General features: G+C 39.7%; 1 protein-coding gene across 4 annotated transcripts in view; it reads left to right on the plus strand.

Annotated features, from left to right (window-relative positions):
• Positions 1-25,762, plus strand: part of ephb2b (eph receptor B2b) — a 123,618-nt gene that overhangs the window by 40,838 nt on the left and 57,018 nt on the right. For all 4 annotated transcript variants that reach the window (XM_063473618.1, XM_063473616.1, XM_063473617.1 and 1 more), the window contains exons 2-3: positions 5,898-5,977; positions 20,022-20,706. In XM_063473618.1, the coding sequence (XP_063329688.1) occupies positions 5,898-5,977; positions 20,022-20,706 (765 nt within the window). The remainder of the gene's footprint in view (positions 1-5,897; positions 5,978-20,021; positions 20,707-25,762) is intronic.

Genomic DNA, 25,762 nt, shown 5'->3' on the forward strand with positions numbered 1-25,762 from the left:
CTGAAAGTTGGAGCTTCACTCCTGTTGAGTAAAATTCTTGTGTTTTTATGATTCTGTTACATATCACTAATTAGCAGATGTGTATGCTTTAGAGCAGGGGTGGGCAATCTCAGTCCACGAGGGCCGGTGTCCCTGCAGGTTTTAGATGTGTCCTCGAACCAACACAGCTGATTTAAATGGCTAAATTAGCTCCTCAACATGTCCTGAAGTTCTCCAGAGGCCTGGTAACCAACTAATCATATGATTCAGGTGTGTTGACCCAAGGTGAGATCTAAAACCTGCAGGGACACCGGCCCTCATGGACTGAGATTGCCCACCCCTGCTTTAGAGCCATACAGCTTATGAATGTTGTATAGCTAACCTTACAAGCATTAACATGGTTAATGGTGTCTATCTTATATATACAGTGTATGGTCTTTCCTAACACACCTACACAATCATCTAAATTCTGAATACTTCTGGAACTCATTAGTAATCTACACATGCTATAAATCTCTCTGATATGATGTCTCACTACTAACACACCTGTACACCCAGGGCTGTATGCCAGTCTGCCTTGGACACTTTGAGAAAGAAAAGCTGTATTTCTGGTGTTTGGGTCCATAGTGCATGGTCCACAAAGCCTGTTTCATTGTAAAAGTGGGATTAAAAATTCATTTAACACACAGGGATAAGCTGTTCTGTGACAGTGGTGGGAGCTCTACAGTACCTTTAATGGGCCCAGCTTGTGCTGACAGATGAGTTGAGCTAAGTTGCTCTAGACCAGGGGCTCCATCCACTTCCTACTTCTAAATGAAACAGACTGTTATTATTTCCAACAGGCCATACAGTAGCCTTGTCCATCATTAAAGCTATGAATCATGTCTCTGCACTAGCAGTGGCTCCCTCAGGGGTATATCATTCCCTTTCTCCTTAATCTGGGCAGATTTCCGTGCTGGGTCCACTCTATAGGATTCTGTTTTTAGTACAAGGAACAGCTTGCTCATGTTACTCTACAACTGCACTGCATACTACAATCTTCCCACATTTGCCATTAAATATTGTGGTTTCAGGTGTTCAGTGTAGTAGAACGTGATACACATGCAGAATTCAACAGTGGTTAAACTGAACTTTACACAGCTTGGATTTTATGAGGAGAATGTTTAGCTGCTTTTTAGCTCTGTTAGATGACATTATCACAGCAACGGAAAGAGCCATATGCGGTTTATGCCGATGCTGAAGTGAGCGTTGAGGGATTTGTTCCATTCAAAGCAGAGGCTACAGTTCTGGTTGCGAGAAAGATAAAAAGAAGTCATGCTTCTAAGCTGCTTCATGCTGTTTTTAGAGGTCAATTGCATCTTTAAAATACTCTCATTAAACCTAAAGGGTCTAAATATAGGCTAGTTTGTTTGGGGGGGAAACGATCTGTATGTTCTCTTTGATTCTGTTTAAGCTACCATGTCAGACTAATTTATATGCAGGATTTTTTCTTTCAACAGTGATGCAATAAGCTGCAAAGCAATTTGTCAATTGGGTTCTTCATGCTGCAAAAAGAAAGTGAAGGAGAAATATCTCACTATATAATTACACATGAGCGTGTAACAGCATGTACACTATGTACTTGTATGTGATTGAAAGCCAGGAGATGGCTTTCTATTTGAAAAGCTGTGCTCTTTGTGTTACCTGCCCTGGGAAAAGGTGTACAGGTTTAGTTTAAAGATTAACTTTGGCAGGAGAGCCATCTATCACTCAGATTGCGGGATTCTGTCTGTCTCCTCTAACTAATTGGTTTTCTATCTATCAAAAACTGATTTCTATGCCCTTTGGCCAAATCATGAGTGGTACAAACCGACTGTGAAAAAGGGGAAAAGGAAATACCAGGACCACAACTTCTGCAGAGAGAAAGAATAATGCATAAAGCACCTATCAATGATATCATTTATTCCTCTCATTCATTAGTGCTTGAACACAATAGTGTACACACTAGATTCCTTTCAGTCTGAAGTTTTCAGCACACATTTGCATGTTCAAAATGTTTATTTTCTTTCTCGCTATGGTTGTTTCAGCTGAAATGTCTTTTCTGTGAACAGCTCTTCTCTGTATCCCTCATTGAAAATGCTGCTGCTTTCTTTAGAAAGCTGAGATGCAGCGTTGACCCCTCTTAGAGAAGAAGAGTGTTGTTATAGTACCACTGCCCCCCCCCCCCCCCCCCCCCCTCCACTCCCCCCGCCTGTCACTTCAGACAGCCTCTCACTGGAGAGCTCTCTCTCAGATCAGCACTAAACTCTCTCCTTAGTCTCAGGAAGTGTTGGAGGAAGCACTCTCAGCCTAGTAGGCTTTTCTTAGATTCCTAGGTCTCATTGCATATTCATAGTACCCTCCAAAGTCAAGGGTATCAGGTTTGAAATGGGGGGGAAAAAAGACATCCAACATTTAATTATTTACTGTCAAATTGTTCTCGCTGTCTGTGATTTAAGAAAGGATTGCTCATTAATGCTTCATATTTGAAAGCATTTCTTTGTCAAGAGAAATATCGTTGCTGTTTTTGACCGCCAACACGGTGTCCATTTTCCCACGAGCTGCATCCCTCAGCTGCCGCACAAACAATACAAAGACACTCTCTGCTGTAAGTGGCAAATTGAGAGGCTGCAGTTTGTCATCAGATCTTAGAGCGCTGCGTGTGTCCTTCTGAACAACAGATTCTGGTGTTGGAAAAATCCATTACACAGTTTCCAGTGTTAGGGGGATATATTGCAAAATGCCAACTTGTTTGGTAATGAAGATCATCTGGAAGACTTTCTGGGGGGGAAAAAACTACAATCTTTTAATGACTGTTTAAGTTAAGAGAGCGATTGGGGGGGGGGGGGGAGTCTCTTCCCATGCTAAAATCTTTTTCTCAATTACAAAACACATGTCTAAAAAAGTTTTTCACAAAAAAAAAGTTTTCTTTTTTTTTTTCCCCAAATGAAGAAATAATATACACACCAAGTACTCAGTCACTTTTAATATTTAATAAGCCCACATTGGGGTGCTTTTAAATTTGATAACATTTTTCACAGAACAGGAAATATTCTTCAGTCAAATACAGCAAAGAGAATAGTCATTATTTAACACATATTTTTCAAATATACCTTGATTGATATCCTGTAATTGAGTTAGTTGACAGACAGGTAATTTAGACTTCCAGTGTAACGTGAGCACCATGTGTTATTAATCTGTTTTTTCTATTAAAGGCCTAATGGAAGTCTTGTGAGGTCTGTTAGGCATTTTAAATCATCATTTAAATCATCTAATTGAAGGCCTTTAATAAAACTTGCCCTGATTGATTGTACCTGATTTTATACTTTTCTGTGATCTGTTTTTTATTTATTTATTTATTTTTTTTAATGGTTTGTTGACAGTGATCATATTCCTGCACCTCTTTATTCATAGAATGCTTTTTTTTTTCTCTTCATAGAGGAATTTTTGAGGGTTTTATTAATGGTCATTTTTCTTTCTTTTCTTTTTTGTTATTTTAACTATTTAAAAGTGGCAGTAAAATCCAAAACAAAGCCTGTCTGTTAATAAGCCTTAACTGTATGTGGACCCCCAACTTGCCCATTCTGAGGCTGGAAACAACCCCAATGGTGCCGATCATAACAACCAGGCGAACCAGCGGTAGCTTGATATCAATGCGTCAGTGCTATTCCCAAGAGTGTCAGAATTCAAATCCTCACACTATAAACAACTGCCCACAAGAACAAACCAAAATAAGTGATTCCTGTTGCTGGATTTAGATGAGAACCTCTGTACCATGTCCTCTTTTTGATTAATAGCCAAAGGGTCGTGCTGAGCAGCCATGCTCTGCCACAGCTGGGGGTTCACACTGAAAACGAGGCAGTGGCTGACAGTGGTGAGCTATGTGCCGCTCTGCTCCACGGGAGGTAATGAATCGGTGTGGCTGCCGCGGACTTGAGTGTAGACAGCAGGAGGAAGAAAAGTGATCAGTCTTTCAGGGAGAGGTTCTACTTTTCCAGCATGTGGGCTGCTGATAGCTGGAGAGTCTGAGCATAAAGGAGAGAAGAAGGGGTTGAGAGGAGGTGTGCTATGAGAGAAGGAAGAGAGAGAGATTGGAGAAAGAATGAAGCGGTATAGTGTGAAGGGAGGGATACTGAAAAGCAACAAATGGAGGGAGAGAGAGAAAAGAAGAAGAGAAAGAGGAGGCTGGAGTGTTACATTCCTGGGGAAATTTCCTCCTTGTTCCCCCACAACACTCCCTAACCACCACAGAGGGGGTTCATTATTCTCACTTTACTTTCCACTAATTATCGTTATCATTATGGGGGATAATTACCATTTCACTCCCTAACACCCATGTAGACTCCTCAGCTCTGAGTCACACACAAGGTTATCAATAGATGCTCAATTGCAGTCTTATCTGCCTAATTATAAGATTTAGACTTTGTGATAACCGAATAGGATGCAAAATCTGGTATTATGTCTTCTGAGTGCTGGTGCGATGCTGAAAGTCAGCACAAGGCCCTGAAATAAACCAGCGTGTGTGGAACCTGTTAATTAAAAGCTGCTGCCTTTGCTGGAATAAAAATCAGAGAAAATCCAGGGTTATGAAACAACTTTAAATCTCCAACATTTCTTGCAGGCTGTTACAGAGCTACAGATTTTGTTCAGAGCATGCACAGGGCTGAACAAAGTCCTGTGAGACAGAGATCCTCTCTGGCTTTGATTTCATTCACTTATTACTCGTAAAAAATAAATAAATAAATTTAAAAAACAGATCTATCTAACCTTGACTCTACTTTTAATTAACCCACACAGTTAGCACCTAGTCCATCAGTCCATTCAACAATGATAATGAAGAGCCACAGCATGCATTTGTCTGCTGGCCCTGCATAACAATCACTGGCTGTGACTTATGTTAAGCTTAGTAGCCGTGTTTGTCAAGGGGGCTTCTAAATCCCTCTGTGGCATTTTGGACTTGCAGCTGACGCCTTGAACCTGATGAATGGTCTCTACATCTGCTGCAGTTCAACACTAGTCTACAAGACAGACACAGGCATAATGAGCTGAAGAAATTCATTAGACCTGCCCTCTGTTAAAGTGTGTGGCACAAGTGAGAGGAAGTGGTGGAAAAGCAGGCGTGAGGGCATGGGTACAGAGATTAAGCAAAAGGAGCAAAGGAGGCGACTGTGCCAATGGCTCAGTAAGCATATGACAGACAGTTGGTTCAGGCTGGAGGAATGTGTGGCACAGATGACCTCATGACAGATAGGAGGCACATTTCTGTTTGACCCCAATTACCAGAGTTGTTTCTCTCCCTCATATACAGTGCAGTATAGGGTGTAGCCTCTATTCTATGTCATGGAGATTCTATTGTATTTTTTGTTATTCTGAGCTCTAAGCTCTATTCTTTCTATAAAGTCATACAAATAATACCACAGCTGTTATGAAACTTATAGCATTGTAACTAGTGCTCTTTTTATTGACTAGACAAATGAGAATGGGAACAGAAAACATTAAAAAACGAACAATAAAATTGTTGCCTCCTGATATCCAGCTGTTGAATCAACTGTTGTTGTTTTTTTCCCAATATTACTCTAGTTGTCTCTGATGTCTTTGTAGGTGGTAATCTAAAATTAAAGTGCACTTAGTCTAAGAATATAGTGTTTAGAATTTCTTTACAATTATGTTGATTTGAATCTGGAATTAGTTTTCAACATATCTCCTCCCCCCTTTTTCCCAGCACATTTAAAACAGTCCTTTATAATATAAAGAAATATTCAGATGTTTCAGTAGACATTACAACACTTTGACATTTCATACTGTAGACTTCCCCTTAAAATGTTTTTCTGACTCAAGCAGTTCATATTCAACCCCAGTAATATTATGTGTCTGCCATCTCTTCTTATGGCTCTCCACAGAGACACTCATGGACTCCACTACAGCCACGGCGGAGCTCGGCTGGACTGTCTACCCTGTGTCAGGGTCAAGTGACAACAGTGTAAGTGCCTGCTTTTACTTTGTGCCACTTCTTACAGTGAAGATTTCATTTAAGCTATTATTTAAGTATTTATAAGTGTGGCAAAGACTTTTTAAATGTAGTTTTTGGTCACATATTTACATTGAAATAACAGTCACAACATTACAGTTATCTCAGTGCCACAGATTGTGCCATGTAGCACTTTTTTCAAGAACTAAATAGAAAAGTTTGCAGTTTGACATCAGTGTTTAAATCAAGAAAGAAGTAAAAAAAACAGAACAAGGAATCGTCCTAGTTCTTTATTAAATAGATCTTCCCTCCCAGCCGTTCTATGATTAACCTGTAATAGCCTCTGTTGTACTTAGTGCCCCTATCCTTTCTTTAAAAGTCAATAAGGTTAATTGTTTAAATGCTTTTAATTTTGCTTATTTGCTCACTCTCCCATGAAAGCTTTTTTTTATGATGGTAGTCAGTGTTTTTGTTTCTCACTCTCAGGCCAAAAGATCAACCACTGAGCCTGCCTGCTCTGCAGAGCGGGAAATCACTTGAATTTAGAAATAACAAACTCCACACACTTGTGGTGTTCTTTGTACGTTTTTATCCTAGCATTTAAATATTCATACCATAGCAGTCCGTAGTTCAGATTTGATTGCTTTCTTTTTAGATTCTTTGAACAGGCACAGAAAAACGAGCAGCAATAGCCAACAAAGGATCTTTAATGCAGTGATTAAATTTATCAAGGCTCGGCAAAACTGCAAAGCCCTCTAAATGCAACCACATTTCTTTGTTAAAAACACAGCTCAGACATAAAAAAAACGCAACAAAATGTAGAGGACAAAAAACTTCCTCAATGAGCCATGAGCTAAAAATTAGGTTCAGATCAATTCGGTTCAGATCTATTAATATAGTGTGAAATCACAACAATAATTACCTGAAGATGCTTTATACTGCCCTACAGTTTTCGAGAGAAATTCCTAACAATCGGACAATCCTCACGAGCAAGCATTATGTGAAAAACTGGCAGAACCCGGCTCAGGGAGGGGCAGCCATCTGCTACAACTTGTTGGGGGGTGAGGAGAAAGAGAAGAGAAAAAGGAATAGGGAGACGGGACAAACTATGAGAGAAAGAGAAGACAAAATTTAAGGACATGCTGCAGTGTTATTTAACACCTTGGAAGTGAAAGAGGTAAGCCAAGAAGAAATGCTCAGTGTCTCACAAGTCCCACAACAGTCTGAGCCGATGCTACCATAACTAAGGGACCAGGGTCACCTGATCTTGCCAAAAGCATATGAGCTTTATCAAAAAGGAACATTTTGAATCTTAATTTTGTATGTTTCCAGTCTGAAAGCTGAAGACTGAGGGCATCAATTAGCTGAAAAGAAAAATACAGCTTCAGTAAAGTCTCAAGATAAATCGCTGAATTAACATCAATAATTCACATAAATCCTGTAGTGATTCAAAAGTAACAGGCGGAGAGAAAATATTCCCAAAATAACCAAGCCAGAGTGTTGCAAGTACACACAAAGTAACAGATGCAGAAGCTTCACTGATGCAACAGTAGATTACAATGAAAGTTATCAGTGAAACAAGGAGACAAAAGTAGCACGAGCACCTAAATATATTAGGGTCCAGAAATACATGCCTCAAAAAGAAACAAACCTACAAGATGTCCCATCACTGCTGTAGAAACTCATTTCTTACAAACATGGAAAACAAATAAGGGAGAAGGGAACCCCCGCTAAAACAAACAAAACCAACAGCACGACTATTTGGATTCAGGCTTGTCCCCATAGTTAACATTAGTAAAGTAAATTAATAAAACCAAAACTGAAAACGGGACTTCCAACTCAACTCATTAATAAACAAAATTATAAATAAGCAAAAAAAAAGAGGAATAATCCCGGTGCTGATAGAGAGATGAGGGGACCAGAGAGAATGAGAGAGAGTTCTGACCCTGTGGTCTTCTCTGGCTTTTTATGCATGCAGGTCAATCTTTGCAGCCCATCAGCACTAGGGAGAGGAGAGAGCAGGTTAAGAATGATGACAAAAAAACAATAGGCAGGTTTTAGATGTGCTGGCAGACTGAGTCGGAGAATGATGCAGCTTTTTTCTTTTTTATAGGATGTTGTACATTTTAGCCTCATCTGAACTTTCTGGTTCAAGGCAAGCACTTTATGGGTGAAGTATGTTCATTTAAAGCTAAATATGTGTGTTCTAATGCCAGACTGGAAGCAATGTGTTATGAGCCTTGTTGGTGTTTGATGCACAGTATTTCCACATGGTTTGCCAGCGCGTTGGTTCCTCCAAGCCACATGCGAGCCAGGCCCACTTCAAGCAGCCAAAACCAGAGTCTCCTCCACTTTTTTCTCCACCACAGAATTTTGCCTTCCTAGAATGGATCCAAAAGAGAGAGAAAAACATTGTAGGCTTATTTGCTGGTGCATTTCAAAAACCTCTGCCGATTTTATTCAATTATTTATGCTTCTGTGGTTTGTATTAGAGATGGTTCGAATTATACTCCATCACGCTGTGTCTGTTTGCACAGAAAAAAAAAAAGTTAAAGAAAATGCAGCGATGAGTGCTGGCCGTCAGCAGTTCCATGATACAACTTCAAAGCTCTACGGTAAAAAATTTAGGACTGCTTCATCTCTACCAACCTGAGGGCACATTGTCTCTTCCCATGCTAATTTTTACAATCAATACCAAAACATGAAGATCCCCGGTCTCCTTTTCTCCTGCCAGCTCTGGATCCAATCTGCAGAGAGCGAGCTAATGCAAACTCCAAAGACAGTTTACATCACATTTTTCTTTCATCTTTGCAAAATGTTTGATTCAGCAAAACATTCATTCACCATTTTTTTATAATGAGATTTCATATTAAGTGGAAACTCTAGACTAAGAAGTTTAATATTTAAAGAAACATGAAAAGGTCACCGTTGTAAACTTTGTGCATGCAGTTAAAATGCTCATGCTTGCCAAAATAAGTAAAACTAGAGTCTAAACATCAAACTAAAGACCTCTAAGCTCTTCAATAATCATATGTCTTCCAGTTAAATGTGGTGTACTGCCTGATTTTGTGGTTATTTTCTTTTCCAAATCATATTCAGTTTTATGAATATGATTTTCTCTCTCTCTTTTTTTTTTTTTTTTTTTTTTTAGTTTGGGCTCTTATTTTCCCAAATCAGTTCTTGCTTCTTTTGGAAAAGTTCCACATTGGGAGTGCAATGAAATGTAAAGTCCTTAAACCCCTGGATTTAATCAGGTATAGCTTGGCCTTATCAGTGTGGGCACTAAGGCTTTATGATGATGTGGCTGAGCTTGGCCAAAGCCTGGGCTGTTGGAAAGCAAAGAATGAGGGCGATGGAGATAGCCTGTCCCTTAGGGGCCAGGGCAACAGGTGTGGAAACAGAGCTTACTCCCCCCTCTCAGTATAACAGCAAGAGGTGCTTTACAGAAGCTATTGTCTTACACATATATATGCATGGCTTCACGGGCTTAGTTAGTGGATCAGTAACATCCAGCAGAGTGCCGCACCAGCAGTTGGCTTTCACTGCTCTCTGTAGCTTCATGAAATACTCTATATCCTAACATGGCATGTGATATGTTACAACAATGGCAATGCAAACAAGAAACAGTGTGATATTACTGAAAGTCAGAAATGTTATGGCAGTTGTTGTTATTCTTATCTTATTTTACAGGATACTTGAATAATGTCTGTCAAATTATTATTTAAAAAATTCGTTCAAATGAAGCCACAAAATCGTCATCCCACAGTGGGTCTTTGGAAGTGATTTATATGAAACAATATTACACTTCAGGATGTGTAAATCAAGTTTTATAGCTTTCTCTGTGTATTGCCAGGCAGCTCTCCTTTTTAATTATGGAAAATGACAGTCAAGCAGTATATTGTGCCTGAGCCAGACAAGCAAGACAGCCACATTATTCTTGATAGTAATGATAAAAACACTAAGAATCAATATAATATTTACCAAACCAAAGTTTAGCTAGGGGCATTTAGGAAGTGTTGAGGAAGTATCTCCTAATAAAAAGTCCTCACATTCTGGCAGTAAAATGCATTTCCCATGCCTAAGCACACCCACACATGAAAACTCCTGCACTCGGTGTACAGTACTTAAACTGTGTCTTTGGGCAGCTTTTGTGAAGATGGCCAAAAGGAAACTGACTGCACAAAAGTAATGGTAATATGTAAATGTGTAGCACTGTTTCAACAAGTTTACACCTTACTTATGCACTTCAAGAACACATTATTAGGATAAACAGCTTCAAAGATGTGCTACAAAGAAACTGATGTGGCTGTGTTTTATCTAAAGTTACCCAGAGAACTTGACCTAATGAAAATCAGCTATGAAAAACAGCACTAGCAGAGCAGGGTTAAGTGGTCAATGGTTTTCCTCTCAAGTGGAGCTGAGAGATGTGTGAACATCAGGTCAGACCTCCTGACCTCTTCATTGCCACGCTGAAGTACTAACAACAGTAGTCATTTAGAAATGGACTTATGGCTGCATGGCGCACACACAGCTACTGTGGAAGAAAAACTGAGGTCTCCTGCGTCGGCAGAGAGCATAATTAGGTACTCTGTGGGTTAGGTTATCATTATGTATGTGTCATAATGTGGTGCTGTACCAGGATATATCTCGTGTCATTTAGGGACACACCGCAGTGCACACTTTTCCAGAAAGACAATATGCAGCACATCTTGCAAAATGTTTGTAAAAGAAATTTGTTTCCTTGTAATTTATCAAAGATAACTAAGAATTCCTTTGGAAATATGAATGTGGCTGCTTACGTGTAATTGTGTGGTAAACCAACAAGGCATGCTTTTTCTAAACATAAACGAGCAATTTGTAAAACACAGGGATGCTGGAGTTTACAGTGACCACCGATTTGTTGTAATTCACAATTAAGTCTGTGAAATTTTGGAGTTATGTATAGAAATATGCTAACGTAATCCACATATAACTTTGTGGAATTGGGGTAAAAGATGGAGTTGTTCTCCTACTTTCACATGTTGTGCATTAGTAATGGACAGTGGTGATTAGAGTTGACTGCAGCAGACAGTTCTACTTATGTCTGTGTGTGGGTGAGTCTCTCCTCTCGGTGAAGCCCAGTCTCCTACAGGACTTGGCTCCCATGGCCTCTCTTGTAGTAATTGAATGCAGAGAGTGGGTGTCATTTGTCCTGTGTCCCTCTAGGGAAGCCACTCTTGCTCTGACAGATTTCCCACAACTGCAAATGGCTCGACTATGCCCCGGGAGTTTTCCACTGGGTCTCTTTCTCCATGTTTGTGTGAATAATTTATTTACTTCTGTCAGTGATAGAGCAGTGATGTGTTATGTTATGTGGCTCAGGACTGTGAAACTAAATCAGTTTAATTCAAACATCGTAATGACAAGATGCTATAAACAGACAGTAGATGTTATGTCAACCTATGAAACTGTTAAATGTTTTTAGGGTTCTGACAGTACGTTCGTCAGTGATGTGTCACTATTCTCACCAGTTTTGGGGTTGTTAAACAAGCTGTTTACTTCTGCATGTCTGTTTTGCAGCTAAACACTTATCTATAATGTATTTTATTTATTGGTTTGCCAGTAAATATCTATGATAATATGACATGCTTTTAATCATTGAAAATGTGCAGATAGCATATGAAAGGTGTAAAATAATCTCTCAAGTTATGCATGACCTTGCTGCTCGGTGCAGTAATAGATGAGGTCATTTTTTATTTTTCATCTGGTTGCCAAGATAACAGACCTTCACACAGCTTCGAATGATTGTAATGACAATCAACAATCTTCAAATTGTGCTTTCCAAGCAGAACCATCTATCAGAAATCTGACTGCATCAACAGCAGTCCCAAAGAGCGTGTTTGTGGTAGACTATTCGTAGCCAACAAATGTACTGACTGTCTGCATGCTGGTTAAGTTTCTCCATTTGCACAGATCCAGAGGAAAACTTTCTGCCAACTTGAGTGCATTACATGCAGTTTGAATATGTTGTACAAGCATAGTAGTCCTACTAGAGAAATATAACAGATGACATAACACTTGTGTTTTTGTGGAAATCTTTGGAAGCAGTTTAGTCACGAGGATGATTTTGAAAGTAAATGGCAGCATTAGCACTAAGCAATATTTTTGAGTTATTTTGTTTTGTGTGCTTTCGTGTCAGTGTAGCTGTTTTTATTTCCTTTCCAATCCACATTTATTAATAAAGAAAAGTTAAAAATAACAAAGTTGACCAAAGTGCTTCACATGAAACAAATGAATACACACACACATGCACGAACACATCTAAAGAATCACAAAATACAACACTAAATACCAAAGCGTTCACTCTGAAAGCTGAAGAATAAAGGCATACTTTACAAAATGGCCAGCCTAACATGTGGAGGTAAATCATTCCACAGTTTAAGGACTGTGGCTGAGAAAGTTTCTTAAATCTATTCTTTGGTACATGGAGGATTAGCTAATCTGCAGATCTGAGACCTTAAAGAACATAAGGTGTTACGAGATCAGCAAGATATGAGGAAGCCAACCCATTAAAGGATTTATAAACTTACAATAAAATCTTAAAATCAGTCCTAAAATGCACAGGAAGCCAGTGAAGGGATGCCAGAACAGGGGAGATATGATCCATCTTACGGGTTTTGTTATGGAGGTGTGCAGTAGCATGTTGGAAGGCTTGAAAGTATCACTGACAGAAGTAAATGACCATTGTAATGTGTAAAGGGCATTACAATAGTCAGTTGAGTTGTTATAAAAGCATGTGTAACTCAAAATGATTAAAAGATAAGAAGAGCTTGAGCTTGGGGGAAAAAGGCTCAATTGGTAAAAAACTGATTTCACAACAGAATTAATCTGTTTGTTCAGCTTAAAGTCAGAGTCCATTTTTACACCAAGGTTATTTACACTGAGCTTAACATAAGGATCCAGTGGGCCAAGGTCCACAGGGTTACTAAGTTCATGTTTTATAGAAAGATGCAAGTGCTGTTCTTGAACACTGGTCACGCAACATGACTATGACTGTTCTGCTTCAGACAGTTTAAAAGACGGATTTAGCTTAGAGTCTGAAAAATGAAGCTGGCATGGAAGTGCCTTAAAACTGAATTCTTTCTAAAGGGCACTTGGGGGTAACTTCTGTGGTTGCAAAAAGGACTTCATTGTAAAGAAGCCTGACAGTGATCTCAGTAAACGGTTTCCTGATGAGCTTATGATATCAATCTCTAGTTTCAGAGAACTTTAGAATATGTGAAATCTCTCTTTATCTCTTCTTTGTCTGCAAACTCCTCCCAGACCACCAGGAGTTGTGCAGCCAAATTTGGCACATCTTATATCACTGAAGTTTTTTGTTTGTGTTTGTTTTTTTTGTAGCAGATATTATTATGTCATTATGTTACCTAGCAACTACCTAGCAATGGGCAAAAATGACCATTTAACACTTCCTATAATTTTTTTTTTATTTCACAACATCTACTGTATAGCCACAAAAGTTGAATTATGCATGATGCATTACCTGTTTTTTATATTCTGTGTACCTATAACACCTAATGTAAGCTTCCTATTGTTTGTTGAAAATAGCGTCTCTTGTAGATCTAGAAAAGTTGACTCATGCATATCTAGCGACTACCTAACAGTAGGCTAAAATGGCCCATTTTTTTTTAAATATAAACAATATCTACCACTCCTTTTGTCACCTGATTAAGTAGCCCCCATCATTTTGAACATCATGAACAGGCCAAACAGTACAACAGCATGGGCATGCACTAGTAGGCATCAAGTTCTTTCTTCAAACTTTGTTCATTATTAGTTAGGAGGATTGGTGGTAGAGTATGCTAATTGGCTAATGACTTGTCAATTACAAGTGCAGTTCTCAAATAAGTTAATGTAATCAAAACATCACATTTCATGCCCAGATTGGCAGCAGCTGGTTAAGCAGATTCAAATACAGCACATTGATCCTGAGGGTTTTGCAGTCTGCTCTGGATTTTCCATGGCAGGATCCTTGAAATGTGTAACATCCGCACTTAAATTGGTTGTATTTGGTGCAATTCTCTGCCCGTTTACGTACTTTTTTATATTTGCGAAAGTTTAATTTGGCACTTACACAAAGCCATAACATGGATAAAAGTTTTCTTAAATCAGAAATAGGAGAGTGGGGTTATTTATTACAGCATAAACATAAACAAAAAACACCTGTGCCTGCTAATTTTGTTTAAATCGTGTTTAAATAAAGTTACTGTTAAATTACACGGTAATTGGATACAAGAGGTAGTATACAATATCTTTTACATAATGTGCACAGATAATGAAGTTTTTATGTATTTTTGCTAAAAAAAAACTTCTGAAGAGATATGAAACCATGGACTTAAAGAAAAAACCATCTTTGGTTAATAATCTGAGCTGTAGGGCCTACTCTAGTCAATAATTCAGCCTTGTCGGTGCGTTCCGCCTGGCTTTACAGATAAAGTAGAGACATACTGTCATGAAGAGACATGGATTGCAGGTCAGGTGAACTTTTCTTTCCCTCTCCTCAAATGGCACAAGAGATATTGATTCTGAGCCTCACTCTCAGCGAGCTTCACTGAACTGAAGCACCTTAAATAACTACAGAAGAAGAGAGGAGCGGCAGTCTCTAGTCTAGCACAATCTACAATGCTGTGTAAAAGTCTTGTGCCAACCCTCATTCCTTCATATTTTGGGTTGCAAGGAACCAGAGTTTCAAGTAATGTTTAAAAGAGTAATAATTGTCCTGCCTTTCTAGAGGTCCTGGAAGTTTTTCTTTGGACACTGGCTATTTTTCATATATTTTCAGTCCAGTCCTTGTACCTGATATTTTCAGAGGAAAGGCTTTTTTTGGTTTTTGTTAAGGTTCAAAAATATAGGGAAGTAAATACAGGCGGAATGCAAGTAACCACACTGGTCCAAAGGGTAAAGACGATGATTTTAATGAAATGACACGCGTGGGAGAATGAGCTGACTCTGTAAACAGACAGCACCAAAATCTCTATCTCCAAACATCAAAATACAGTTTTATATGCATCAGAGTATATTTTGTGACGCCCCCTCATTGCGTCAGTACATCAGCTTCAAAACCACAAATGTTCTATTTAACAACTTGTGACACAATTAAAAGGGCACTGGCTTCTCCCCGGTGGTTTCCCGCAAGCCAGCTCAGCTCTCGCATCGTGCATCTTCATCAGTAAGCATGCTCAACTTTCACCTACACCCTAACAGTGTGTGTGTGTGTATGTCTGTCTGTGCGTGCACAGAGTGTGCATATGCTCTCTGCACCTTAGTTGACCTCAACTTAGGCAACCAGGCTAAGGCCATCCTGTGTGTACTAATCTTGATTTCTGTGTAAAATGTATAAAACAAATGTTTCAATCTAATACAACTACTTAAAACTTAATCAAAGCTTAATCAGAGATATAAATGCATAATAAAACAGCCTGCTCAAAACACCTTACAGTCTGACTCTGCTTTCAGTTTCACTTCTGCAAAGCATGTGGTTTCCTGTCTCCCTTTGCACAAAATATATTTCCTGTCCCTGCAGTCTGCACAGAAACATTTAAGATTATAGGAGCATTGAAAAGCATTTAAAATTATAGATTCAAAAGCATTTCGGGTTATAGATTCAACTCAACAGTTTAACGTAGTTCTATCTGCACCTGTAATAAAGGCTAATATGATACCAATATATTTGAACATCTGAATGCCTCTGAATGCCATATCACTATTAATAATGAAATGGTAATGATGATTATAAAAATGGCAGCAAATAATAACAACAAAATATCTTTCTACTCTTCACATTTTGTTTATTTGTTTGTTAAGCTCCTTAACAGTGACCTATGAATCATTCAAGTGAAATCTAGGAAAAACAGCAAAAATAACAGCCTGAACATCAAGGTGATTTCCAAAGAGACATTGGCCAGAATCTTGGTATATCCTGGCATGGCATGTTGTGTCTTTCCTTGGAAAAACTTGAAAAATGTAGAGAAGTTGGAGGCCTAAAAAAACTTCTTACAGCAGCTGAAAAGTATCAAAAAGTCTTGATCTTAAGAATTAGGGAGGAAAATCCAGCAAAGACTAGATAAAATACCTGAGAGATACATGTGGCTCTGCAGCAACTACTGTTTGCTGAAGACACATCAAAAATGGTCCCAAAAGAAGAGTGACTATCAAGATAACACTCTAAAGGAAGGGAAATTGGCACACCTTAGCCTTTTATGCCCAACTGCAAAAGAACTGGACTAAAAACAACACTGGCAACAGGTCTTATTGAGGGATCAGTCCAAATTTGAAATATGTGTTTTAAAGCGTCATTGTACAGAGGAGCTCAGGAGAGCAATACAAACATGAGTTCCTACAGCCATATTTAAAACACCGTGGTGGCTCTGTCATGGTTTGGGGCTCCATTTCAGCCAGTGGTGTTTGGGACCGTTATTATACTTATGGACTCATCAACACAGAAAAGTACCATCAGGTTTTGGTCTGGAAAATATCTGATTGTTTCAACATGACAATGGTGAAAAATTACCAAAATGCAGGGAATTAAGCCTGGAGAACTATTCCTAAAGACTACTTCAAGAAATTATAAGAAAATTTGCCTGAGAGAGTTCATACTCTGAAGCTGCACATTTTTTTTCTGTTTAAGACAATAGTTTCTCAGTGTTGCTTTTCCAGAGTAATCTAAATCAGACTCCTCAGCAGTTAGTGGACCTGTAAATAGTTTGTTAAGAAAACATAACAACAGTTGGCAGGAAAATAGAGGTTCTATGTAAAGTACAAGAGCAATTACTTGTCTGGACTCTAGTACACTTTATGTAACAAGAAGTGTATTTGAAAAGTGGTTAGACTGTGCCATGAATGTAACAATTTACTTTCATATGGCACTGCTAGGGATTCTCAAAGATTCTATCATAGTTTTTAAAACCTGCTTTTTATCAGAGTAATCACTTATTACATGCAGGTAAATACTAGTGTTTGCTTAAGTATGTTTGGATTAACCAATGAGTAACATCCAGCCGGTTAAACCAAACATAGCAAACTATTTTCTTGCACCATTCGACCCAAGATTGTTCGAGCTAGGACCCCAACGAGAGCAATTAAAACACAGAACAGTGTGCTTTTGTTTGGAACCAGTCGCGCATTCGGTTTCACACCATTGGTTTTTCATCATGAGAGGATGTTTCTCTGAGGAAGGAAGCATGTGTACCGTGAAAAACCATTAGTTTTTGTTTATCTTGAAGCAGTATCATGTCTAACAGTTTTGAAAAATTACCCCAAATCATGCACAAATGCAAAGGAGCTTATTTTACGGTCTATTAGTGCACTGTTCAGTCTGCTTATTCCATTGCTTGTTGACTTTTGCTGAGAAAACTTTTGCCAAATGTATCAGGATCTTGGTACAATGAGTAGGAGTTTTTGTTTCCATCGTCATCTGAGGGCAGCTCATTCCCTCCATCTAATCTCTCTAGACATCCTCCATCAGTGCTACCTTCACCTGCTGTACTCAAAACACATGACCACCCTTTTACAGCACTCTCCGTGAAGAGCCAGGGGAAAAAGCTGTGAAAATGAAGACGTTTCTTCTAATTTCACACTCTGCGCTTGATCGTTAGGGTCTTATTATGCCCCATTTGCTTCCCTCCACTGGCTGTGATGAAAGCAGGGCAAAGAGGCCGTGACAGGACAAAAAGGGGCCCTTCATCAAAACACATTTTGTTTGGGGTCTTTTTTAGCCAGATTCAACCCTTCCCCCACATCCCTGCCAACACTTTCCTGGAGTTTCCCCTGTCTGCATCCCTCATTAGTAGCAACCCCCACCTGTCTCCACATTCATTTTATTAAACTGTGATTGCCCAATGCTCTGCTCACTACAAGCAAGCTGTCCGCTCTTATTTAATTGGCCCACAGCCTCCCTACTGCTCCTCAACAAGTGGGAAGGTCAATGGGTGCTCATGACCTGGGATGATGATGTCTGCCAATACTGGGCAAAAGACAGATTTTTTTTTTTTCCTCCCCTGTTAACCATACCCGTGAACTGTAGCACATACATCCATGCCTTCCAACTAATTAGGTTTTAATCTGATCTCTAAAGGTACCGGAAGGAAAATGCTCATAATTATAGTGAGATAATCAATATAAGGATAAACGCTAGAAATTCATTTGTATATAGATAGTCAAGAAGAGAAATATAAATAAATATAAATTTCAATTGTAACACTTTTTTTTTCTTTTTTAATAGGGAGACTTCAGTTTTTTTCATTGCTGCCTGGATGAAAGGCCCATTTAAGCTCTTATTTAATTTTTTAATGCAGCTTTCTTCTTTTCTCTCATTATTAGTATTATTTTTGGCTGCACATCAGACTTTTCTGTTTAGGTTGGCTTCTGTGATTGTTTGGGTCACGCCAAGCATTACACTAGCAATGATTAATTGGGACATGGGAATTAAGAACTAAAGCTGTTTTAATTAGTAAAAGTGTTTGATAGAATGCAAGTTTGTAACAGGAGGGGTGACTTTTTTCTCCCAAACCGTCAAAATCTGTCAAAATCTTCACTAAGTGGGCACTAATTTGAGAAATTATATCAGCTGTGAAGTGAAGAGTGAAGGGGGAGGAAGAATGGTAGAAACCGTAGCGGGAGCAGCCAATGCAAAGTGGTTCATGGGGGTGAGAACTGGATTCTTTTCTTGGCTGAGATGCTGGGGTCAAGGTCATGGCCTGCATAGTGGTTAGAGTACATGGTGTTTAAAGCTGGTTTGATCCTTAGCCAAGGGGCAGGAAATCCACAGAGGCTGCATCTGGACTCTGTATAGCTGGAGCGAGAACTTAAATTGGTGTGCAGAATGTGGACTTTGAAGTGGAACAGCATACTGAAAAAACCTGGAGTAAAATTTGCCCCCTGATTATTCTTTATATGATTACCTGTGTAATATGATTATGCTAGTTTAGTGTGACTTTGATTGTGGAAAATTCATGTCATGTTTTCTCAGTGCTTCACCATAGTGAAAGGCGCTTTCACTACATTTTCAATACCCCATAACAGCATGTGCTATGAATGTGTCCTATTAAGTTACAATAAAAAAAAAAAAGTAGGACACGCTATCATATAAACCAGAGCCTCTCTGCTGTGTTCAAGTGACTAATGTCACATCTCCAATTTCTCTTTGAGCGGTATAGCATGTGAAATATTTCTTTACTGAGAAAATGGGAAGGAGCAGTCGAATATAAGAAGTCTAAGCCTGTGGAAAAAGATTTCCTTTTCTATAACCACCCGAAATGCATTTATTTTCCCCAAATGAGATTCTTTCTAAAAGTTTAACACGTACTCTTAAATGCTATATTTAACTCTTGACAGACTCTACCATGCAACAAACTGCTGCCCGACGAAGCTTGAAACTCAATTCATACCCTGACCTAAAATATCCAGAAATTAAGCATTAGGAATAACTGAGCAACATTTTAGAAGCCCTGAAGAGTGAGCCTTTTTTCAGTAGAGGAAGTGGTTTCTATTACTATTGCTACTATTGTTTTGAAAACTGTTATTTTATTGACTGTATCGAATGAAATGAAGTTAAGTATGATTCAAAGTAAGCATGAAACATACTTTAATTTCTTAATAACTACCTTGAGAAGTTGGAGAAGGCTTTTCCTTTTCTCAAGGTAATACTCGTATTTGAACATGCTGGGAGGGCTGGTTCTCATTTGTTCTTTAAGCTAGTGGAATGCATCCTTGTAAAGTTATTAGAGATATTATGTTTCCTCTTACCACGTAGTCATTAGAATCAAAATATTGTTTTAAGCTGATTACTCCCAGTAATTGAAGTTATTAGAAGTGAATGAAAACATACCTGTTATTGCTGGAAACTAGGTAGCTCCGGGACTTGATGATAATTTCTGTTATTAGAAATGATCAGAAAACATTACTGAATATGGCTTACGAGTGTCTCTGTTGCAGGTTTTTTGCTTTTTGTTTTAATGTATTTAAATCAAAGTGTTTTTGAAAGCTGACACAAAATTTATTCCATGTCTTTGATCAACAGTGGGAAGAGGTGAGCGGTTATGATGAAAACATGAACACCATCCGGACGTACCAAGTCTGTAATGTTTTCGACACCAATCAGAACAACTGGGTACGGACAAAATACATCCGGCGTCGCGGTGCGCAGCGAATCCACGTGGAGATGAAGTTCTCTGTTAGGGATTGCAGTAGCATTCCTAATGTTCCAGGCTCCTGTAAAGAGACTTTTAACCTATATTACTATGAATCTGATTCTGATTCAGCCACCAGAACATCACCACCTTGGATGGAGAACCCCTGGATCAAGGTTGACACCATTGCAGCAGATGAGAGCTTCTCCCAGGTGGACCTTGGGGGCAGAGTGATGAAGATTAACACTGAGGTTCGAAGCTTTGGCCCAGTGTCACGGAATGGCTTTTACTTGGCCTTCCAAGATTATGGCGGCTGCATGTCTCTCATCGCTGTTCGTGTCTTCTACCGGAAGTGTCCTCGTATAATCACTAACGGGGCATTATTCCAGGAGACACTATCTGGAGCAGAGAGCACCTCCCTTGTGGCAGCAAGAGGGGTTTGTATCCCAAATGCAGAGGAGGTGGATGTGCCTATTAAGCTGTACTGCAACGGCGATGGAGAGTGGATGGTACCTATCGGGCGCTGTATGTGCAAAGCTGGGAATGAGCCTGTGGAAAATGGGACTGTTTGTCGAGGTATGTTTTGCTCTCTGCTTTCTCCTAAGACTAGTTAATCAGTCTTCTCTGTCATAACAGTGTACTCCATCAACTAAAGGATATAGTCCTTGCAATTTTTATCTCTTGTAGTGCACTAAGCTGTTCCGAGATCTATTTATTACAATGTAATTGACACTATAAAATGATATTAGGTAATATATCAAGAATATGATGGGAGGTACATATTCTATGCATAGCTTATTCAACATTGGGGCATTTCCATACAAAATATGATCCTATCCTTTTTCCAGCAGAAATAATAGTTGCTGGCGTTTGATCTTAAACTACACAGCTACTGCTGGAAGTCATGACTACAGAACATGTTGAGTTTTTCTGCGCAGCCATAAAAGGATGTGAGTCGCAGCACCAAACAACATAGGTGTTTGGTTTAAAATCATAACTGCTTTTCAGAGAAGCAGTCGTTTATTAACTTTCCTGCTCTGGAAATTGCAGAACATTTAGAGTAGACCTTTCAGTCAGAAATGAGTGATTTAAATGAATCCTTAAATTATACACAATCAGTATGTGATTTTGTTTTGTTTTATCTCCTGCATGAATACATTCTTTATTCCATATGTATGTATTTTTTATTAATATTAGTGCTTTTAAGCATTTGAGCTTCTTCCCAGAGAAAAACACATCTCTGTGCATATTGTTCACAGTGATCAAGTTCAACAGATATTTAAATAAGACTATACACACACACACACACACACACACACGCACACGCACACACTCAAATGCTAACAACAATTTTGAATCTGTAAAATTCTTCTCTTTGTAGTATGCCTCCTCCCAACCAGTGGGACAAAGAGGACATTTTTCAAAATTGCACACATTTTCCTGTCAATTGGAATCCCTCTCAGGCAAATCGATTTGGCTTTTCAAAACATCAATGCACCCAACATTTACCTGTGCCATGCCCTATCCACACTCTGGCAGGTGGCATTTGGACAGCGTGCTTAGAGATGTTGATCACTTGAAGCAGCACGGCAGCGTGTAACCTGCAGACTGCAGCAGTGCTGATCCAGCTCAGCACAACAAACCACCCACCTGCATTTCAGAGCGGTGTGTTGCTGCCTCTCTTATGTGCACCTGTAATTACAGCGCATCCCCCAGCGCCTGTGTGCTGGGAGGGAAAAACTTGATGGGTGCTGCCTCCCCAAACACTGTCAGGCCTGTTCAAGGACTACTAATGGGGACAGGCAGCGGCTCCTCCTTAAGGAATATGGGCCAATAAGAGGCATGTGAAGATGGTGCAGCAAGCTACTCTGATCCACATCCATGGATAATTACACTAATCTGCTTGTTTTCTGACCTACATGTAATTCACTGCATGTGGTGGATTGGAACATCTCAGGGGTGTCCTCAGTCATGGTGTTTTTTGAGCTAAATGGGATTATACAATTAAATGTTGTCCACTCAGGGAAAGTATGTTGATCCACTCCATATCCTCACTGCGTTTTGCCTGCTCTGTCTGATTGCCTCCATATTTATTTCTCAGTTTCTGTTCACTGGCTTTGTTGGTCAGGATCAACTAGGATAAAACCTTTTTAATGGCCGATTTTCCCTTTTCGTCTTCAGCACCACTTAGGCAGTGAAAGTTATATGTAGATTTGGGTACTGGCAGTTATTCTGGCAAGCATATATACACTACATGAGCACAGAATTTCACCATTTTCTTTTTCTCTCTGTTTCCCTTGATCCTGTGATGCATTGACTCATTATTAAAGCTTTATGTGAGGGATGGATTATCTGTGAGTGCAGCTCTGGAATGCAGCACAATGATACAGAGATGGATTTTATGGCTCTATACAATAATTATGAGCTTCAGCACAAACAATTGGGAAGTGTGTCCTTTACCAAGAAAGGACATAAAACCATTACGACTAAAATAAAAAGATGTTGCGTTGTAGTTCCCCCTGTCAGAAGCCTTTTTGGATGGAAGACTGCCTTCAATTCATGTGCTCTCTAGTCATCTTCCTGAACACTGCAAACTGATATCACTACATTAAACTGTGGTCAGCCGCCGCCTTTCAGCTGCCAGAAGTTGGATAATGAATTGATCTATGAAAGATGCGCATATGCCAGCCGATATTATGGGGTAATGAATTGATTTGTGAGAGGTGCCCTCAGAGGGTTCGTAAGGTATCCTCTTACATGCGGGGATTATGGAGCCGTAAAGACAGCATAAAGGAGGCAAGATGAAAGACACTATTTGTCCTCTAATAGTAATAATGCAACCAGTGCTTTGTACCAACATCTCCTCAACTAAACGTGTAATTACGCATGTAACAATTAAACCCTTGGCAGGGATCCCGGCAAATAATTATACTGTCATGAAATCTGTCAAAATATTGACAGCAGAATGGGGTGCTTACATCAAATTGCTGAGGTCTTTTTTTTTTTCTCTCTGCAATTGTCTTACAAGTGAGATTAAGTTTCTTCTCTAAGAAGTGCCATGAGTGAAGAAACCATACCAGACCCTTTCAGTAGAGCTGGCCCTGACGAGAAAGATCTGATTTCCCCTCAGAGCCTTGAGGAGATGGTGCACCACAGAGACACATGAGGTCCTGTTTGCCCTTGCTGTTCGCTCTAGAATGAAAAGCATTCTCTTCAGTGGGGCACAATGAGAGCCATGTTCATGGGTGGAATTGCAATCTCCTTTAACAATGCCCATGTGTGTTTTCCTGAGTGTAATCTGATCATCTAACCCCATGCTATTGTGAGTTCAAGGGTCTCGACTGTGGGAGTGTGGCTCATGTTATTGAGGAGTGAAGATTCAGACGGAGACAATCTGTCACAGTGATAACAACAACTTGATTTATGTCTGGCAATGATTTTGATAGTCACTGTATCTAAGGAGAAAGAAAAGTATTGTAAAAGAAGTAGCAGTTTGTGTACCCTTGTGGCCCAGATTTGTTGGAGTAGTAATATTCTGTAACTCTGATATCTACCAGATTTATTGGCAACTACTCCAGTATTTAGACATACTGTTTATTAGAGAACTTCTCCCAACTAATAGTAGAACTACGTGTTTTAGGTCACATTGAAAAGAATTGGAAACAACACAAGTCTGTCTCCTGGTGAGGTCTGCATCATCGGTAGTAGGTGCTTGGAAGCAATGTTCCTGCAGTTACACCAGAGCAATTAGATTAAGGAGGAAAGGCTTCAGTAATTCTTCAGCCAAATGTGGCTATAGATAAAGAGAGTTAGGGGGATCGAGTGCAAAGGTAGGTGCTGGGCAGACATGATTGGATAGACATGATTGCATGGAAAAGTGGTGGGGAGGAGGCGAAACCAGGAAATGAGTCCCCCTAACCCACTGTCAGAATCCCAATTATTGCAGCCTCTTCGTCTGGAGAGGCTTTAAGGATGGAAATCAGCGCAGCACAGACAAATCCACGCTGCTGCCTTTATTTCCCTCGGTGCCTCTGTCTTTAATGGCAGCTCTAATTGACTAACAGTGCACGTGGGGAACAGCCATGCTGATGACTGGATGGCTGTCCTCTGTGTGGAACAAGACACAAAGCAAAACAAAACAAACACACCCCCTCAAGGCTTCTGCTGCATTGTGCATTGTGCAAACAAAGATGAGGGAAGGTTTGCATTGGGCTGCAGTAACGGAGGAAAGCGAGTGAGGGGAGAGAGAGAGTGGGAGAAAATAAGGGAAAGAAAGAGAGACCAAAATGTCAACAGCCTGCCTACACAATAGGCATTCACACAATATTATGTTAAAGTAAAAGCCACACGTATTCTTGTGGATTGATGGCTGCTTCGGCTGCTGTTAGGAGCTGTTTAGTTAAACATAAGGAATACAAATTAGTGCCTCAGCAGATGTTCATTACTGCAACATTTGCCTGTTAAATGGCATTACAGACAACATGACTTAATATCTGCATCATAAGCGGCATCCCTTAATTTCCATAACTGATTTCTTTTTTTCCCCCCTTTTCTTTTAAACATGGATCCTATAAAGGATTGTGATGTGTGTTTGATAGAGGCGGCCTCTTTGGTCTGTACACATTGTAGGATGTTGTAACAGCAGGAGGTGAATAGACGAGCTCTAAGACATGTCATTTTGTTCCCAGAGGGCCCCAGGGAACATTCAGGAGCCTTTATTCCTTCTTCCCCACTGTGATGGGATTTCAGTATGGCCAGGTGCTTTTTTTTTCTGTCTGTTGGTCTTCTATTTCTGTCTGTTCTCCACCCTGCACACATCCATATAGCAGCAAAAAGGGTGAAAAACAAGAAGAATTAAGGGAGCTTCAGATAAGAGGAAAGAAAGAGTCTATTAAGACAAAACTGTCAAAACGCAGCCGTGTTGTTAGTACACAAATCAAATAACAGTAAGCAGTCATTTGTATACCCATACACATGCACTTTATTATCCTCATTTTCACAGCACATTTATCATATGTGGATGTGATAACGTGACCTGCGATCCCTGCGAATCTCTCAGAATTCAAAGATCATGGCCTGTTAAGCCTGCAAACGTTTTCCACATGGTTTTGCACATGCCGGGCTCTGCTCCATATGCCCCTCCGTCACACTCCTCATTATCCCACACCATCTTTTGAATCTCAAATTCAGACAGTATGACCTCTTATAATCCCGGCACCTCTTTTCACATTATTGGCCTTCTCGTTGACTGTAAGGGCTTCCTGTTGGTCTGCTTCTTGCTTGTAACACCTATACCTGTCTCACTCTGAGCCCCAAGATACTATAGGTGGTTTTCTGGGATTTCTCCATGAAAGCAAGGCAGAGTGACAACTCTGAGACCTTATGGATTTATCTGCGATTAATTTGCCTTGGACAGGCAATTCTGGAAATGAGAGCCGTGCAGTGCACAGATCCATCCATATGGGACTCTCTTTCTCATCAGAGACGAGGCCGGGGCTTTGTCAAAACATCCCCATGTGTTGTCTCTCAGATGTCCTCGACCCGTGTCCTGTTAGAGGAATCCTCGCTCTCTCAGCTAAGAGAGACTGATGGATCAAGCATCTGTCTGGTAAAAAAAAAAACACAGAAAAAG

Source organism: Pelmatolapia mariae, linkage group LG5 (genome assembly GCF_036321145.2).
Source record: "Pelmatolapia mariae isolate MD_Pm_ZW linkage group LG5, Pm_UMD_F_2, whole genome shotgun sequence".
NCBI lineage: Eukaryota > Metazoa > Chordata > Actinopteri > Cichliformes > Cichlidae > Pelmatolapia > Pelmatolapia mariae.